At 37.7% G+C, this 19,741-nt stretch overlaps 1 protein-coding gene across 9 annotated transcripts in view; it reads right to left on the bottom strand.

The window, feature by feature from the left end:
• Nucleotides 1-399: 399 nt before the first annotated feature.
• LOC133522215 (uncharacterized) overlaps nucleotides 400-19,741 on the bottom strand; it is a 79,955-nt gene continuing 60,613 nt past the window's right edge. For 8 of the 9 annotated variants that reach the window (XM_061857516.1, XM_061857523.1, XM_061857473.1 and 5 more), the window contains 8 exons: nucleotides 17,038-17,249; nucleotides 15,567-15,922; nucleotides 11,467-11,559; nucleotides 8,469-8,620; nucleotides 8,111-8,245; nucleotides 5,938-6,226; nucleotides 4,302-4,468; nucleotides 400-2,916 (listed from right to left, as the gene is read on the bottom strand). In XM_061857516.1, the coding sequence (XP_061713500.1) occupies nucleotides 2,776-2,916; nucleotides 4,302-4,468; nucleotides 5,938-6,226; nucleotides 8,111-8,245; nucleotides 8,469-8,620; nucleotides 11,467-11,559; nucleotides 15,567-15,922; nucleotides 17,038-17,249 (1,545 nt within the window). In that variant the 3' untranslated portion in view covers nucleotides 400-2,775. The remainder of the gene's footprint in view (nucleotides 2,917-4,301; nucleotides 4,469-5,937; nucleotides 6,227-8,110; nucleotides 8,246-8,468; nucleotides 8,621-11,466; nucleotides 11,560-15,566; nucleotides 15,923-17,037; nucleotides 17,250-19,741) is intronic. The other variant, XM_061857500.1, reaches the window with a different exon arrangement.

Below are 19,741 nucleotides of genomic sequence, written 5' to 3'. Positions count from 1 at the left end.
TGTTCCATTTCCTAATCCTAAATAAAGCCAAAATAACTATGGCTTGCCCTACACAGGCTTATGCACAAGTTCGATGCTCCGCACATATACCTAGCTAAATTAATTTACAGCACTGTACCCAGCAAAAATAAACACCTAACCTAAGTATGTCAATACTATTAGAAGTATTCGAACAAATTAAATTATTTATTACTGTTTCTTAGTATATGACATTTCAGTTTATAAGTGTGTCAATATTGGTGTGACCACGTATATATGACTATGACCTTACCAGATTAGAATTGTGCTGCGCGAATATAACTGCTTTGTATCGCTGTTAATAAAACTTTCGTGACATTCTGATCTAACAAATATGTATTTCAGCGCTCTAGGAAGTAGGTAAACAATAAAACAAGTCAATGATTACAAATTCCTCTATTTACATAATAATTAGTTTAAAATAAGCGTACATGGCATAAAATTATATTTAATTAATATATAATTTTTATCATTTTCTATAAATTAGATATTTGTACTATCAGATAATGTTATAAAGTACTGATACATGTTATGGGTAGTGTGACTAGCAAAATATTTTTTGCTGAAATATATCAAATTGTAATAGTTTTAGTGACAGTGGGTCAAAATTGTAAAACTTAATATCTTATTATATATACTAGTTACTAGATTAGGCTTGGACCGAGGCTCTAAAAGCTTTCAAAGCCCAGAGTTGTGATTATCAAATTACAAGCATTAATTTAATCATTTTGTATTAAATATTATTCATATTCAATTCTAAAAATACAATAATCTAAGATGTAATAAAAATGAGTATAAGGTGATATACCGATAAGAGTAAATCGATATTTCTTACTTTCCCACTTGAAAATTTACAACATTTACTTTGCTACGTGAGCAAGATGATTTGTACTTTTATTATTACCGCTTTTCCAAATAGATTCCCACGATGCGACGAGGCCATATGCCTCACGCACGACGTCAGTAACCGCCATCGGCAGCTGCTCGGAGGCGGCGGCGGACAGTGGACGGCCGCGCACCGCGTCGGGGAGACATACCACATATTACATTAATGCGCTGTCTGACCATTTCCAGACGAACAATCTTACATTATTACTAAACTAAGCTTATGCATTGAAAATTCAAAATAATATTATATTTTTCTAAACAAATTAATCACAGAGATTTGTTGTATCCTTGTATCCTCACTACCTCTTTAAAACCTTCGCCTTTCATACTCGCTCACATGTTCTTAGTACAATTGCATTAAAAATTTAGTGCCTATTCCTATGCATTACAAAATAATGTAATAGGTATAATACAATAGAGAGTGCCTAAATTAAAGAGAGACAATCTTTGTACTAAACTAAACTTGTAATTAATAAGTACACGCAGTGTGAGACTTCGTCGCCAACAACGTTCCGTGATGGATAGTATTTGTGATGTGTTGGATTACATAATTTGTGATACTAGCTGCTTCATGTACCGTGAGAATCGTACTATATATAACGAATAACACAAATGAACACTTGCACATAAATATGGACAACACAATACATGAGATTCCAATTGTTTGAAAGTGTAAAATTGTATATAGTTATACAAGGTGCCCGTGAGCATTGCGACAGATTTTAACGGTGCATTCCTGATGGCAACAGAAGCAAAAAATGTTATGAGTTTTTGTGAAATTCGACAAAAAACAATTTTTTTTCCCTTTTTTTTTGAACACTCCTTGTACATAAAACGTAATTTTTATTGATAAACACATAATCTAAAATTAAACATAAAGTTTTTTTTTTATTTGGGGGTAGCCTCTCGAATATATTTTTTTAATTTTTCGATGTCAATCAATAGGTATGTTCAGACTAGACCTCAAAGTGGCAATACCGCAGTCAAAAATGTGTTTTGTACCGACTTATGACGAAAGAATGATTTCGAAAAACATTTAATTATCTCTGAAACTAGGCCTAAGACATTTTAGTTTCTAAATATTACCAGGAATGCTTAGTTAAAATGTCTCGCAATGCTCACGGGCACCTTGTATAGTTTAAATAATAAATATTCATTAGATTAGATTACCTGTAGCATTTATTAAGTGTAGGCAGACATGAAGCGGCCGGACTGTATTCTTGATTCATGACATTATGAACTAAGGTTCATAACACTCACAGTTCTATATAGGCCTAAAGGTTGAGATGACTGTTAGCCATATCAAAGGGCGTAGCCAATGTAACAAACATAATTCGTGTTCGAAAAGTAAAAAATGGATCGGCATGATCATTTTCAACCATAATCTATATTTTTGATTGGAGTTGACTGTTCTTAGCTTGGCCATGCCCCTTGCGCTTCTGTTAATCGATGTGTCTGAGTGCGAGTGGCTTAAAGTCATATACACAGCCAGATTTGTTAAACTGAGCGCCACCTTCATCAAAGAAGTCGTTCCCGAGTCCAAATACAGTACCATTGCAACAGGCGATTGTAATCACGTAAAATCAGTTTAGTCAGCCTATTTTTTCCTAAAATTTAAACCTACGTGGTTATTATTAAAACTAAAATGTGATGTATACTAAAGTCTGTGCATATCGTATAGACAAGCTCGGTCTACGTATCACTTATTCACGTATACAATCTCCTGCTGAAGTAAGTATCCACGCTTTACGATTCACCCGTATAGTTTGCACGCATTCCACGAGTCCAGGATTGTCAGACATGATCCCGCTTTAGCTGATCCTAAACATGAAGGAGAGTGCGGCATGTAGTCACGCGCAGTCGGGCGGGCTACGCGGCGGGCTGCAGGCGCGCGAGCACGCACTCCATGGCCGCGTCCACGTTGTCGAACACGGGGATGCCCTCCCGCTTCGCCAGGTCCGACAAGTACGTCCGCCCTCGGTTGTAATCTTGCACGGCTACTTTGCTGTACTGTAACGTAAAATACCAACAACATTACTACAATTACAATTGGGTACTTGACACATGTTGAATTTGACAATTTAGCTAAATGGATAGAAAATGAGCCACTATAAAAAAGTGGCATTTAAAGACATATTGAGATTTGAGATTATAAAAAAAATACAAGGCTCCAAGATCTCAAAAAATTTTTTTTTTTTACTTTTAATAAGAAAATGGTACAGTCGAGTTCATAAATATGTACACATTTTTTCATCTTATTGCAATGGATTAAGATGAAGAAATGTATACATATTTATGAACTCGACTGTACCATTCGATTTCTTCCATTTTATTGAAAAATAAATTGTATCACAACTATATACACGAACGCAATATTTCAGGGTCAAAATAGCAATTTTCTTGATCTTCCATACATTTAGGACAGGCTAATGTAATGTGAAGTCAAATTAGAATATCATTTTGTTAGAGGCGTTTCAATCGTCGAGTGCGAGCGTCAGTCATCTTTGTGTTTCTTAAATGCCATGAGTCCTATATAGACATTTGATCCTTAGGAAGATCAAGATCGATTGACATTATTTACAAAAAAACTGTTAAGTAACCAATAGTACATTATTGTCGAGGCTTGGAAGTAGCTACTTGTTGTCTGAGGATTCGTGATAAACACAACCTTGGGAGTCCGTTTGATTCAATCCGAAGCCACCAAATAGCCTTCCAGCCTAGGGTTTTCTCAAAAAGATGCAAGAAATATAAATATAATACAACTTACTGTGGGACTAAGTCAATTTGTGTAATAATATTATTATTTATTTATTATTTATTAATACAAATATTTAACAGAAGCAATGTTCTTCATATACACTCACAGAAAAAAGTAAAAACAATTGGAAAGATTTGCTCTGCACCCTTTTAATTTTTAAATTAAAAAATAGAAGTGTATTTTTCTGCCGAAAATACGCCAACCAATTTGAGACAGGTAAATGTCGCGGTATCATTGAATATGGCCATTTCAACTTTTTGAAACCTTGGAATTTTTATGCAACATTGCAGTCCTGAAATCGAGACTTCAATGTTTTAAATTTTTGACTGACCATAAACTACGCAATTCACGACCTATTTTTGAACTGGCAAAATCGACGTTGCCGTCAATTTTTGAGAAAATTAACTTATATAGTTATAGTTTTTAACATTCGTTTTGAATCGGTTTCCAATGGAAAAAAAAACTTTTACTTTGTTTGCGCTCTACAAATAGGGCAGTGGTTCTTAACCTTTACGAAATAAGGAACTATTTGACAAATTTATATTTGGCCAAGGACGACCATTACGGTATATTGCATTACGATCGGGGACCATTGCACTGAAACACGGTATATGACGCTGAAAATGAGGGTATTTACCGGATGCGAGGCGGCAGGGTCCATGGGCTGCACGATGAGCACCGTCTTGGAAGTCTGCAGGCCCATGTAGTGCGCCGCCAGCACCATGGTCGCGAAACAAGGCGCCTCCGCGCTGATTGAGAACACGAGCACGCGCGACCCCAGCAACTGGTCCTCGTCGAACGTTCCTACATCAAACCGGTGTCACTTCATTAATCAATATTATGGGACCAGCTTACACAAGTCTCCCAGGTAAACGCAATAAGGCTGGTGTTGTGGGTACATAACAGTTAGCCGGTTAAAAATATACATAAACATTCATAGCAAAGACAAATATTCGTGCTCATCACGCAAATAAATACTCAATAGGGAATCCAACCCAGAACATCCAGCTAGTACTAGGCTACGGAGGCAGTAAGGAAAAATTAATAAAGATTATAAATATTTTTAACTCAGATTAAACGCAGCTTGCCACATTATAATTTTAGAAGGCTCGTTTTACCTGACAGCGCGACGCAAAGGAGGGTATTGTGTTTACCAGTTTATGTATGTAATATGTATGTATCAGTGTGTTTCTTTGTGACACTCTAAACCAAACGCGTCGGCCTATTTTAATGATTCTTACGTCAATCAATTTATCTACAATTCTACTTTGTCCGAGTGTCACTAAAGTCATGACAAAAAATAGACAAATTAAACAATATGACGACAATCAGACACCATAATACGTGTAAAAAAGAAAAATCGAAATACTGTCGATTGGAGTTTTATTTTATAGGGATTTGAGAATCATCTTCAGGTTTCTTTGGTCATTTTTCATTTACGCTGTCGGGGTTTTTTTTTAAGTATATCATCACATTTATATGACGACCGATCTGGCCTAGTGGGTAGTGACCCTGCCTACGAAGCCGATGGTCCCGGGTTCAAATCTTGGTAAGGGCATTTATTCGTGTGATGAGCATGGATATTTGTTCCTGAGTCATGGGTGTTTTCTATGTATTTAAGTATTTATAAATATTTGTATATTATATATATCGTTGTCTAAGTACCCTAAACACAAGCCTTATTGAGCTTACTGTGGGACTTAGTCAATTGGTGTAATAATGTCCTATAATATTTATTTATTTATTTTATTTATATGGTGTGCGGATGACTACTGCCATCTCGTACCTAATGATACCCATTTCTGTCAACAGTAACGGTCGTTCCTTTCCATGAGTGTTCTGTGGATTGCAAAGTTTGTGTGCAAACACCTCCAGTGATCACCTAAATATAGTCGGCAATAACCTAATGTTTATTTGCAAGTCATACACTATGGCGTAGGGCCATGCGTTAGTCATTGTGACATTCATTATATTTCGCGTTTTCAAACAATTTTCCTCATTAGTAATCAGTCATGATGACACCATCATTCTCCATTATTTCTTCCTACTTTACGAGCAAATTGGCCGATACAAAAGGATTTGGGATTTTTTTTATTAGTTCGAAAGACTGATGTAATACTAGTATAATTAACGATCAATCGAACATTTTAATTACGTTATATAAATAATATAAAGAAGTATTTATTAATGATAGACGGGTGTAGTGGAAGAAGAATTTGTGTTCCTAAATAAGTGAGCATGAGTCAAATGTCGCTGATATTGTAGAGGTGTACCTTTGAAGGGCTGCGGCGTCACGTCATCGGTGACGTTGTAGAAGTCGCTGGCACTGAGGCGGTCGCCGGCGGGCGCGGCGGCGGAGTCCGTGTCCCGCGAGCGCAGCGTCACGTCCTCTGACGACTCGGGCGACATGGGCCGCGGCTTCTTGTCACGGCGCGGCGACTCGGGGTGTGCGGGCGCCGAGCGTCGCGCCGGCGCAGAGTACATGCGCGCGTAGTCGTTCGGCCGCGGCATTATGTACGTATAGCCCTCGCGGCGCAGCGTCTCGTCGGGACGGGTGCCGGACTGCCACAACAATTACCAATTATAAATAATTAGTTATCTCAATATAATTAAGTGTCCTGAGACAAAGCGATAAATAACCGTTTTTGTTGTTTTTTTGGTTAAAAAATAAACAGTATGGCATGTGCCAGTATTTTTTTTTTACACTACTTATGGTGATGCTTTGTCGCACTAGTGTGGGAATAAGCACTTTCCGTGCCTATTTCGAATCTTAAAAAGAGCCATATGTACTGTAAAACGTTGTACGATACACGTGCGAATAGGTAATTCGCAACTCATATCGATCGATCCCTTTGGTCGTGTTTTAATGTATCACCACTCGGTACGAATTTCCTATTTTCTGCACTTGTATAGTAATAGTACATTACGATAAATAGGAAATTTTAAAGGAGTGGTGATACATTAAAACACGACCGAAGGGAGTGTTTTAAATCGACACGAGTTGCGAATTACCTATTCGCACGTGTATCGTACAACGTTTTACAGTACATATGGCTCTTTAAATGTTCGACATAGTAACGTAATATGCTAATTTTCGCACTAGCGCGGTAAAGTAGCACCACATGTACTGTAAATCACTATTACAGTACATAAGGTGCTACTTTCCCGCACGCGTGCGGGAATGACCACTTTCCGTGCATACGTCGAGACTTTAAGGAGCCATTTGTACTATAAAACGTTGTACGATACACGTGCGAACAGGTAATTCGCAACTCATATCGATTTAAATCATTTATATTATTATTCATTACAATAAATAATAATGAATTATTTATATTATTTATTATTATGGACCCACCCGGGTCACCCACGTCCTTAAACTACGTCCACAAGAGAGGTATGGGCATTGTGAATGTCATCTCGCTCTGTGTGGTAGGGCACAGCACAGCGGACGTCATTCCAGATCTAGATCAGACCCCAACTGGGGAAGTACCTCCACCTTACAGAAAATCGCAGCCAAATAACACAAGCACTAACACTCATAGTGTTGTGTTCCTGCCGGTGAGTAAGGTTGCCAGAGCTCAACGAGGGGCGGGAGGGGGTTAGGGTCGGCAACGCGCATGTAACTCCTCTGGAGTTGCAGGCGTACATAGGCTACGGATACTGCTTACCATCAGGCGGGCCGTATGCTTGTTTGCCACCGAAGTAGTATAAAAAAAAATTATACTATTTTTTTATATGTTACAATTTTCTTATGCATTTAACTATATGTTATAAAGTTGAATATGTTGCCCTTTTGGCCACCATTTGTGAGTCAGAGCAAGCCTGAGGCCGCGAAGTGTAAAAGCGAACGAACGGAAGTTGTATCACACCTACATTCTTCAATGGACTAAAATAAAATATGAGCAATAGTGTAATAGTTCAAACGACTAATAAGTCGAAACGATGTATAAGTCGGCGCTAGGAAACTATTACGGACCCATGAATTCTTGATTTTAATTATATATACTTACATGAAAAGGTATACAATATTTTTGAACATTCGAAAAATAACATTTTTATTTTTAAAATAGTAAATAATAAATGTTTGAACCATTTGATATTATTGTAGCCACTATTTATATATATTTAACGCATATACTTTACAATTCACAATGTTATGTTATGAATGAAAACCAACGTAACTTTTGTATCCCCAAAAAAAGTAAACTTTTTCATGGAAATCAGGTAGATCGTTTTCTAGAAGGCTTAAACTTTCCACAGAGAGACTTTCATGTGCATAAGTAATATAAACGTTTTCGGCCTAAGACCCATTAAAAGCTAGGTACTTTTGAACGTTTGTCTACGACTTTACGCCAAATAAAAATTGTCCTGTTATATTCCCAAACTTCTTCGTCGCCATCGTCCGGCTCGCTCGTTTCATGTATACGGAATGTGCAGACATACCGGGAAAGTTCCGCCGAGGTAGACGTCGTAGGTGGGTGCCCCCAGCATGGCCGGGAGCGCCTCGAGTCGACGCTCCGTGCCGGGCGTCAGCACCGAGTCACCACCGCTCTCGGGTTCACTTCTGTTGCCGCCGTTCTGTCAAAATACGACATACTTTGAAGAATGAAGACAAAGTATACGCCTGTGACATCTAGATGTACTCTAATGTATTCCGTATTTACTCATTTGAACTCCGATAACAATGTTAAGATTATTTTCTGTGCTCCTAACTGGCCGCTTTTTGTGTTCTCAATAGTGAAGGTGCCTATCGCGAGATCCTAAAATCTACGAAGCTGAAAGTAAGATCTTCCGTCCATACCTTGGGTATAAGGAGAGGTAGTTTCCGCCCGCAAGAGCGCAGCCGCGCGTTGTGCACGCGCAGGCCGGCGGGCGGCGAGCTCTCCGCGCCGCGCTCTGCCTCCGCGCCCGCCGCCGCTCCCGCTTCCTCTCGGCCATTCCGACTTTGACTCTCTGTGAACAAAATATTTACTTTGTATAATACTTCTAAAAGTAATGTCTTTTTTTGGCTTAAGGTGTTAAAAGCACAGCTTTAAAGAAAATTGAAGGCTTTTATGAATTTATGAATTGATTTGTAGCGTACGTTCCATGGTATGAGCTTCTAAAATGGTGAGTGAAAGGACCGTTGTTAAATATGTTCCTTCTTAATCCAAGTATGAAATCGGTGTAGTAAAACACATCACAAATAGTTTCAAAGATCCAATCACTCAAGGCTAATCCGCATGCATCAGATACATTTTAATTTGAAGAAATGAGATTAGACAGAAGGAATGAAAAAAGTGTAAAGATAAATAAGAGCTCTAGCCATTACACACAGAGAAATTTAGACAACATAATTATGGCCTTTAACAGAAGTGCATAAGTAATTCAAAATATATGAAGCCTACGTAACATAATTATTTCATTTGAATAAAAACCCCATTTAAGTGTCTTAAATTCCTTTGACGTCGTATGTTAAAAGAAATTAACCAATTTTCAAAATCGAACTGATCGCATAGCTAAGTAAAGTGTTCCGTGAACAAAGTTTAATTTATTATTATTATTATTATTTAGTTTTAGACAGGCAGCTGATGCTGGTACGTCTATTTAGCACAAAACGCTTGCAGCAACAGAGTTCACTTAGCACAAAACGTTTTGTACGGAACATTAAAAATACTGCTGTGACAAATAGTTCCTTGGTCTATCAGATCAGATGTAGAGCATAGATTTAGATCGTTACTACAAAAATGAATTTCTATAACGTAAAAAAATTAATCATTGAAATAATTGAAGGCTAAAATAGATTCTAAGGAGGAGGATTCTTACTTATGGAATTACTTATTGTATAACCAGAGTATTACCTCAAAATGTGTTACGATAAAAAAAGTTGTCCATAAAACGTGATTTATGAAGTACCTATTAAATAACGTTACAAGCGGTATGTCGTAATCGTAGCTTATAGAGAAACTCCCGCGTGCACTTTTTAATGAAACGTGTGGACTAAACGATAAGATAAACTATTTTATCTACACACATATCATAAACTCTCTATGATGCCTTAAAATCCGTAAATAATGGCCAACATTACGATAAACTGTTTTGTTACAACAAATTCTAATTTCTTATCTGTTATTGCTTCATAAATAACTAAATCAAAATCGATTTGGTTATGCATTCAAATTTGGAACATCTCTGAAAAAAAGCAATTCGATTTGACCTCTATTCTAATATCAGTCGAGATGCCTTTTTGTTCGAAATGAAATGTCAATTGCATACAATTTTGACTTATCTCGCATGTTAGTTTGTATCGAATGATACGGAAATAGGCCCTTGACTCTAGTTTGCCTCTGAATTAAAAAAAAAACTACATGCTTCACGAATAAAAGTTTTCATTTACCGCCATTTGACGTACAGTTTATATTTTAAGTATAAAATTAATATGTTTTGTTGTTTTTAAGGTAACTATAGCAAAAGTTTCGTGTAAAATAAGCGTTAAAATTGTTTCGGTAACGCCATCACATATCCGCGAGTTCCGCCAAGTGAGATGACGATTTGGCAACGAGGAGGCTGTAATTTGGGTTAGTGAATATTTCATAGAAAGTTTATAATATGTGTGTAGATAAAATAGTGTATGTAACTGTACATAATAACGCTGTACACTTGTGTGATCTTTTTAAGAAACTTAGATAGCTCCGGCTCCCGCCCACCGCAGCGCGACAGAAACATAGCTTCAAAAATTCGAGATTTGAAAAGTTGCTCAGCTAGGAATTGCTCTTAAACCCACACTCGTGTAGTTGATGCCTTTTATTATGTAGCAGTCACAAACTACTATTATCTAACTATCTATTAATGTTGAATGAGAGCGCGGCGCTCAACTCCGATAAAGGAGCTACCTTTGTTTTAGACTAAGCAGGTTTCAAAACATACTATCCACTCCTATTTTAGAACGATATGTAAACCCTGTCTTAGTAATTAGAAAAATAGAACACAAAAAAGTCTTCTGTTATCATTTTTCGTTTTATATACTTTATATTATAATACCTAATCATACATTCTGAAGACAGTTTTGACTGATAACTAGCTGTAGACCGATTCATAGCAGATCGGAGATGAGAGGGCGCGAATACAATGAACTATAAGGTTTTCCAGATACCGTGACTACCTACGCTAACAGCGAACATCTCCATACAATTTAAAATGCAAAATTGTGTTGAGATGACAGCTGTCATAGTACCCAAGCTATGTAAATAATGCTATAAAAACTTAATTAAATCATAGTATGCGTGCCGTCCCATCCTAACAATATCATTATCAACATGTACAGTATGTACACATTTTGACGTACCTACACACGGGGATGGTTTCGCTCACTTGTTTTTCGAGGCAATTTCCTCACGCACAAACCGGCCTGTGTAGACGTCTATTGGTGTTACTTTTGATGAATTAAATGTGTTTACCAAACTTAATATAAGGAACATAGTTTTGATATAAGTACCTAAGCTGAGTAGGTACTCAGAAGACTCTCCCACGAAACTGGCAGTTTTTGGATTTCATCAATATCGTTGGTGCCGATTTTAGCTTTTGAAAAAAAAAATGTACGTGCGTTCAAACAGGCAAATCACATTTAAATCGGCCAAGCGCGTGATTATAAATATCTAAATATTAAGCTTACGGAGAAAAAAAAACAACTAAATTGCTAAACATTAGAAGGGTGCTTCTGAGTGAGCGAGCCCTTTTGTATGAAGCTAATGTTAGGTAAAATGCGTTGAAAATGTCTGAGTGAAGAAGCAAAAGCCTTGTGTACAGCAGCGTACACGCACCGGCGGCGAGCGGGGAGAACCTGTCGCAGAAGGAACGGAAGGCGCGCCGCAGGCGAGCGGCCACCCCCTCCGCCCGCGGCGACTGCCTGGGCCCTTTAAAAAATACATTACGAGTCACTGCCAAGCTCCCTAATCAAGGCCACTGGATTTCCTCCTTTCAGCGGGTTCTTCAGGATTTTTCCAATAATACGTACGAAATAGATCCATACATACTCAAGATAAATCTTAACGCGAGATTTCAAATTCATCATTTCGAACGACCCGTTACGTTCTATTCTAACGCCGACCTAATTATACTGTGTGTTATGTGAATATTGTCATCTCATCGTCTATCTAAAATAAACATGAGAAGACCTGGCGGTGCATGAGAAATAGGCATTAGGGACAAATGATACAATCAAGATAGGTCTGCATCTGCAATAATGATTTAACATCATAGGTTACCTATCGTTGCGTTAGTATGACGTAGCGCCCGTGAGAATACCGCTTGGGAATGAGCTAAGCAATGCATCACGACTGAGTTCTTGGAACATCGTGGCAGCAGTCACATCACATAATTCTTACATTCACATGGTACTTCGTTATATTTACAATATTTTAAATATTTGTGTAGGTTTTATAATTTTTATCAACACACACATCTTAAACCGTCTATGATGCTTTCAAAATCCACAAATAATGGCCAGCATTAAGATAAACTGTTTTGTTACTACAAATTACTTATCTGAGAAAATGTTAATATTGCTTTATTATTACATCACAATTGATTCGGTAATTTTATTAAAAAAAAAAGGAATTTTATTTAACCTCTATTCTAATATCAGTCGTTTTATTCGAAATGAAATGTCAAATGCAAACAATTTTGACAAATCTCTAATTGCATTGGTATCAAAAGATGAGGCAATCGGCCCCCGACTCTAGTTTTTGGTCTCTGAATTAAAAAAAGTACGGATGCGTGACATGCAAGTGACATGCCTGAAAAACAGGTTTCATTTACCGCCATTTGATTTACAGTTTATCTTTTAGTTCGTAAGAATAAAATTAATATTTTTTATTGTTTTTAAACGAACTATAGCAAAACTTTCGTGTAAAATGAGCGATCAAGATATTTCGGAGACGCCATCTCATATTCGCGAGTGCCACCAGAAGGCAACGATGCCCCAATACCGGCTTAGCACGAGGTTAGTGAATACATTATAGATAGTTTTTAATAATGTGTGTAGATAATATAGTGTATGTAACTATATAATTACGCATTAAAATACCCGTGTGGTCCTTTTATTAAACTCACTACGTTCGTTTCTTAATTAATAACACTATTATACTTAACATCGGTTAAGTATAATAGTAATAAGCTACTAATATAGAAAATATTCCTAAATAAACACTCGTATTTCATTGAATGCATTTCATTATCATTATGTAGTAGTCACATAAACGAAGAGCGATGGCGCCATAACCTTTAGGTAGTAATATGAATATTGAATTAATCTCAGCAGCTGATTCCCACAAAATAAGAACATAACTAATTATACTGTTAAAGTAAGCGAAGTAGACTAACCGTGCCGTCTCTACATTGGTAAGCCAGATAAGGCTATCCTCCTTAATGCAAATGCAGCGGACTTCAACCTGTTAGTTAATGAAGTTAAATTTTAATTAGGAGTCTAAAATTATTCCTAGAAAACAGTAGTCTTAACTAATTCTAAAGTCCGACCATTCGATATTAGTGAGAGCCATATACTTACATTTCGTTTTACTCGGATTCAGTACTAGATTATTGGCAGCAAACCAGTCGGATATCATGGATAGGGTATTTTTTTCGTTCAACAAGCTCAGTATCTTTCCTATAACATTTAAATAATAAAGAAGGATCGTCAGCATATAATTTAAATTGTATTTAAGATTAATGACGTCACGTGGCCTATTAGCAGAGCGACAAAAACAAAAAGTGTCACACGAAGCCGGTGGGATCCCCACTGTTTCACAGTAATAGACCACCCACGACGCAAGTCAAAACATGATAGTCTGCGGCATAGCTGGCTTCATCTAATTCCATCAAACGACAGCTAAGTATTGAGAAGGTAAATAGGTTACTTTTTTTATAAACGCTTTTTAAATAGCTTTTTCTACATATTACGTGTGTTGAAAGTATCACAAATCCGCAGCTTGAAAAACGTGGTAGGGTGGGTACGTAAATAAAATTAGGATAGAGAGATTTGTCAAAGGCTAAAACGCTGACGTAATTATTTAATGAAATTAATTCTTCGGGTTGTCATTCTAAAAGATGCCCTTTGCATGGGCACGTGTAGACATATGACTGTATTCAGATGACTGAAAGAAAACCTAATGTAACACCACACAATAGCGTTTTATTTTTAGTTTATTTTTACGTTCTTCGTCCAGAATCCTATTTCGTCGCCTTTTTAAATCAATCAACATACAATTTCTAAATCGTCACCTTCCTCACTCGTCCACGTTACTATTTTGACTACAGTCCCAGATCGTCCACAATCCACATTCCTATTATAACCGCAGTACTAACTCGTCCAAATAATTGTATCATCACCCATTATCCTGACTGCCTTTTATGAATAAAACAACTTCTGCAGTTTTCATTTACTTTTGTATTACTCCAAGTGAAAAGTTTCGTTTGCCTGTGATTTTGATCTCCACTAATGTCAGCATTATGGTCCATATGGGAATGTGGACGAGTTAGCACTGCAGACCACATTAGAATATGGACAAGATAGGAAAGTGAAGATATAAGAATATTCACGAATCAGAACTGTGGACTATATGACAATAATGACAAGTTAAGGTGATAAAATAAGGATTGTGGATGAAGCGGTCCTGAGCCGTATAATCGGCGGTCAGGTTATATGCCAAATCCTGCTTATTTTTGGATTATCTGTATATTTCATTTTATTATTAAATAAATCATCATCGAATGAAGTATTGTAACCTTATTGGGAACCTCTACACAGACAATTAACTACGACCAAGTTTTAATGCGTGGGATCGCTGAATCCTTGACGCTTACTATTGGTGACGTCACTTACTCGCCAGTTTAGTAATACATATTTAGATACATTTAGGTATGTTATTTCACCTCCCCTGTACTTAAAGAGAGGGTGATTTTTTTCGGTTTCAATCCTATGGTGAGATTGGTGAGGTGAGGGATATCGTAGGATAGATCTTTCAAAACGAATAAGGGTCTTCAAAAACCAATTTTCATTGTAACTCACAATTGAACATGAAACAATTGTGAAAGTAAAGCGCGATTAAGACTTTCAATTAACACTTTAGTTACAGCTATTATAGTAATGCAAACATAATCGGTAATGCAGTTTTCAAGTTTTCGCAAAATGTATTCCCTTCTTAATCAGATGTAGCTATAATAATATCAACTAACAGCCCCCGTTCAAGGTTGCCTATTGTGACGGACGGGTCTAAGCCTGGCCCGATATTTGGAGGTTACTACCTATTATTAAGACATAGTTTGGTAATTATTTTACAATAAACAAAGTTATAAATACACGACATCATTCCCGCACGAAATGTATGTTCATAATTAACAAATTTGAATTTTCTCATTCAACGAACAATCAAACCATACTGTAAATAACTATGAAAAGTTTTAAGCATAGCTCCTCCTGTATGGCATCGGTATTCTCCCAAGCGTCTTTCTCAGCTTTTATCAATTCGGGCAATATTCCGATTTCACACATACAATGGAACTACAAGATGGCACGTTCTAAGCGCCGTTTACGGCGTATTACGATTACTATCAAATCTTATCGTATTTAAGATAAAACACTACTACCAAATGCATAACATAATGTATCTTTAACATTGCGCAGTCAAAGAAAACTTATCTCCAAGCTAATTGCGTGGAATTACTGATAGGTTGAAATTATCAGAAAAAGTAGCATAGATTGTCAATATGCGAAACTAAATCGTTCGTTTTGGTCTAAATGACATGGACTTTTATGTAGTTGTTGAAGAATTAAATGAGTTAGTAATTTATTTACTTAATTAGATAAAGAGTGTGGTAGTGACAATGAAACTTTTCCATAATAACAATTGATCGTAGCACTAACCTGAGTCAGCTGCGATTTCAGCAACGGCTGCGCAGAACGTGTCAAAGTCTACAGGGTCGACGGCAGCGGGCAGGCTCCTCTCGGCGACGTCCCGCGGCACCCGCGTGGCCTCCTGCAGCGCGTCCACGGCGCGCTGGCGCGGCAGCTTGGCGCTCCGGCCGCCCGCCGCGTCGTACAGCCGCCGCAGGCGGTGGATGTAGTTCCCGATGTTGTGGCGCGGGTGTGTCAGGTTCCGCCCTCGGAGCACCTCGCCGGCGCTGTCGAGCGCCGACGAAATGTCATGGAAAGTGGGCAACCCTCTCCTCTCTACGGCTTCTTTTAACGTCGCACGCGCTCGCGATAACTCAATGTACTCTCTGAAAAGAATGGTTAACAATTAAATTCGTCGAGCTGCGCTCGTACAGTTCACCTCTCTGCGGATTGATAAGTTCACATAAAGAAACAAATATGAACGCAATGATTACAAAAATTCGCATTGTCACTCCGCTCTATCGCAAACAAACATTCACCGACAACAAAGTCAAATCGCACAGCATTGAAATATTTGCTCGCTTGCTTATTTTGTCAATCAATTAAATCAAAACAAACGTGGCAACATTCTGTAAGCAACTTCACCAGTATACCTTTAGTAACAAGAAACATTCTTCAACAAAAGCTATCGTTTTTACAAGTTACTCGTATTTTATAGTTAGTGAATGCCATATTTTATAACTAAGGGTAGACAAGTTGCTTCAACAAGGTACCTAATGTAGCCACGGTTGACAGTACACAAATTAAAAACAAATGTAACCGAAAACTTAAGTCTTTGTAAATATTCATCTTCTCATCGTACTAGTGACACACTTAAATACTATGTATTTATGACTGACCAGTGATTTACTGGAATATTAATAATCAATGACTGTAATTTTCAGAAAATACAGACGATGGTAGCGAATCGATGGTGGTTACTTTTTAGCAGTTCGCGTTAAAGAGGACGGGGTAAAACGCTTCATGCGAATAAATAGTCTTTACAGTACATATGGGGCTACTTTATAGCACTAGTGCGAGAAGTAGCATATTATTGTTACTGTGTCGAACATTTAAAGGGCCATATGTACTGTAAAACGTTGTACGATACATGTGCGAATAGGTAATTCGCAACTCGTGTCGATTTAAAACACTCCCTTCGGTCGTGTTTTAATTTATCGCCACTCGTTTCGAATTTCCTATTTTTCGCACTTGTATCGTAATGTACTATTATATCGACCTCTTAAGGCTGTACTCGCTCTCCACGTCTGAACGCTCAGTGATAGAACGAGGACGGTGGAACTGAAGACCAAATTATACCGCATGCGTAATGTAACACGGCTGCGGCTTACTGCATGATACAGCGTTGGCATTGCATATCCTACGCATTCGGTAAACAGTTAGGGGAGCCGAAACCGTGTCGGCTGGCCTTGAATCGTGCAGGTAAAAATGGTAAACTGACTCATCAGTGATAGACTCCTGGGCGATCTTCTGGTGGCGCGAGTAGGGGCGCATGACGAGTAGCAGGAGTTTGGGCGTGGCGGCGATGAGCGCCGCCTCGACGCTAGCCGCGATAGCGCGTGTCTCGCTGTCCAGCACGAACAGCAGCGCGCGCGCGTCCGACTTGGCACGGTGTTCGCGCTCCATCAGCTCCGTCGACCAGTTCTCCACTTGCTGGTAAGCAATCATTTGTTATCCACAGGGCTTGCCGTAACGTGCAAGAAACATACCCCTTATTCATAAACGTGTACTAAAGTTACGATGCCGCTGATCATCGTTTGTCCCTTTTCATCATACCAATACGTCGGAAAGGGACAAACGATGATCAGCGGCATCGTAACTTTAGTACACGTTTATGAATAAGGGGGTAAGTGAATATCTAGTAAATCACGGACGACGAGCAATTTTTGCACGTAGGAACTTATTTCCCGACTAAAGTCTGTTTTCATAGAACAGTTTGAGTATTAAATCTACTTACTATCTAATTTTACTACTGACTGGTTTTTTACTTTAATGTGAGTAGATTGGCTACTCTCACTGTCTTTTTGGAATTCAGGATAGGTACAGTCAACCAATTAGAATCCTAGGCCACTATAGAACTTTGTCGCTTTAACTACTAGATACTTGACACGCATCACTCAATAAGCACTGTCGTAGAAGTCATTATGACATGGAAAATAACAAAACTCAAATTCACTCAAGAGAAACTAGTGGATTCAAGTAAGGCATTGATGCCGCCGACAGTAAAGGACTTGCACGGCATTCGATGTTAATTTATATCTATGGGAAATGAAATAAAGATGGATATTTTGCAGCTTTTTACAATAAACTTTTTAAACTGTCTGAATTTCTGTGTTAAATTACTGTGCTTATATTCACTTCACAATATCAAAGTGGATGATGAAAAACCCGCCAAGGCGATCGACTATGTAAAAATGGTATCGGCTTCTGACCTTATAGGGCGTCCAGCAGAATTGGGCGCGTGTCGTAATGCGCAGTTCTGTATTTGTTAAATCAACTCATAGAACCATAGGCGTAAAGGGCAATGAAATCGATCACGAGAGTTTCAATATAAACCTTACCTAATTTAGACTTTACTAGACTAGGCTTTGTGGCTTTTAAGATCGACTTTTAATAGATACGTATAGATTTCTTCCTAGAACGTGTATGATGTTTCAATAAGTATAAGTCCATTCGAAGAAGTCAACAATTTCCTTATATTATTACCATAGTGGGCATAGAGGAATATTGCATACTATTTTTTTTTCATTATATGATATAATTATTAAATCTCTCAAATGCTAAGAGTCAATTGATTTTAGTTCGCGATTAAATAATCTCAAGTGTCAATTCTCGATTCAAAAAAAACTGTTCGAATCACTTTTATGGTATATACGAGGTTGGTTTCAAAGTCAGTGACTTTTTGCAAAAAAAAAAAAACTTTTTCACCTTTTTTAGTTTTATTTCTCTACATAATCTCCTTTCAACTCCATACACTTCATCCAACGATGTTCCAGTTTTTTCAACCCCTCCAAAAAATATTTTTTATCATACCCTGAAAAATATGCTTCAGTTTCAGCTATGACTTCCTCATTTGATGAAAATATTTTCCCACCGAGCCATTTCTTCATGCTTGGGAATCAAAAAAAACCACATGGGGCCAAATCTGGAGAATAAGGTGGGTGGGGCAGTATTTCTTAACGCAATTCTACTAATTTGGCTGTTGCGACTGCTGACGAGTGTGCAGGGCCATTGTCGTGGTGAAAAAGGATTTTCATCTTTGCCAGATGTGGCTGTTTTTTCACAACTTCTGCGTTAAATTTTTTCAACATAGTAGCATAATAAGGCCCATTTATTGTTTTACCTTTCTCTAAATAATCTATATAAATAAACCCTTCGCTGTCCCAAAAACAGTGGCCATTACCTTTGCTGCCGAATTAACGGTTTTCGTTTTCTTTGGGGCCCGTTCGTTAGCAGAAGTCCACTGTTTTGACTGATTTTATGTCTCTGGCGTATAATGGTGGATCCACGTTTCATCTACCGTCACAAATCGATGTAAAAATTAATTAGGATTACGTTTGAATTTGGCTAAGCATTGCTCGGAAGTTGTTTCACGAAGTCGTTTTTGATCGGCTGTCAGCAAACGCGGCACCCATCTTGCGGAAAGCTTTTTCATATTCAAAATATTATGCAAGATATGAAAAACTCGTTCAGATGAAATGTGTACAGTCTCAGCTATCTCACGAATCTTCACTCGACGGTCATCCAAAACAATATCGTGAACTTTATTCACGACATCATCAGTGGTCACTTCAATCGGCCTTCCAGAGCGTTCTGCGTCATTGGTAGTGGTGTACGTCCAGAACGAAATTCTGTTAACCACTTATGTACCATTCCATGAGAAGGAGCAGATTCCCCATAATATTTTTTTAAACAGTTTTCAGTCTCTTTAATAGTTTTTCCACATTAAAAGTAATGTTTAATTAACACACGAAATTCGCTTTTCTCCATTTTCCAACTCATTTTCTGATCGTATTTGACATATGACAACTTTTTTAATGCCCCGCCTTTAAAAAAAAACTGCCAGCTACCAAGGAGTTCAGAATTGTAATTAAAAAGTTTATATGTTAAAATGATTTTTGTTTTACATTAAGTCACTGACTTCT

Source organism: Cydia pomonella, chromosome 1, assembly GCF_033807575.1.
Source record: "Cydia pomonella isolate Wapato2018A chromosome 1, ilCydPomo1, whole genome shotgun sequence".
NCBI lineage: Eukaryota > Metazoa > Arthropoda > Insecta > Lepidoptera > Tortricidae > Cydia > Cydia pomonella.
The sequence above is the reverse complement of the archived record's forward strand: the minus strand, read 5'-3'. Positions and strand labels throughout refer to the sequence as shown.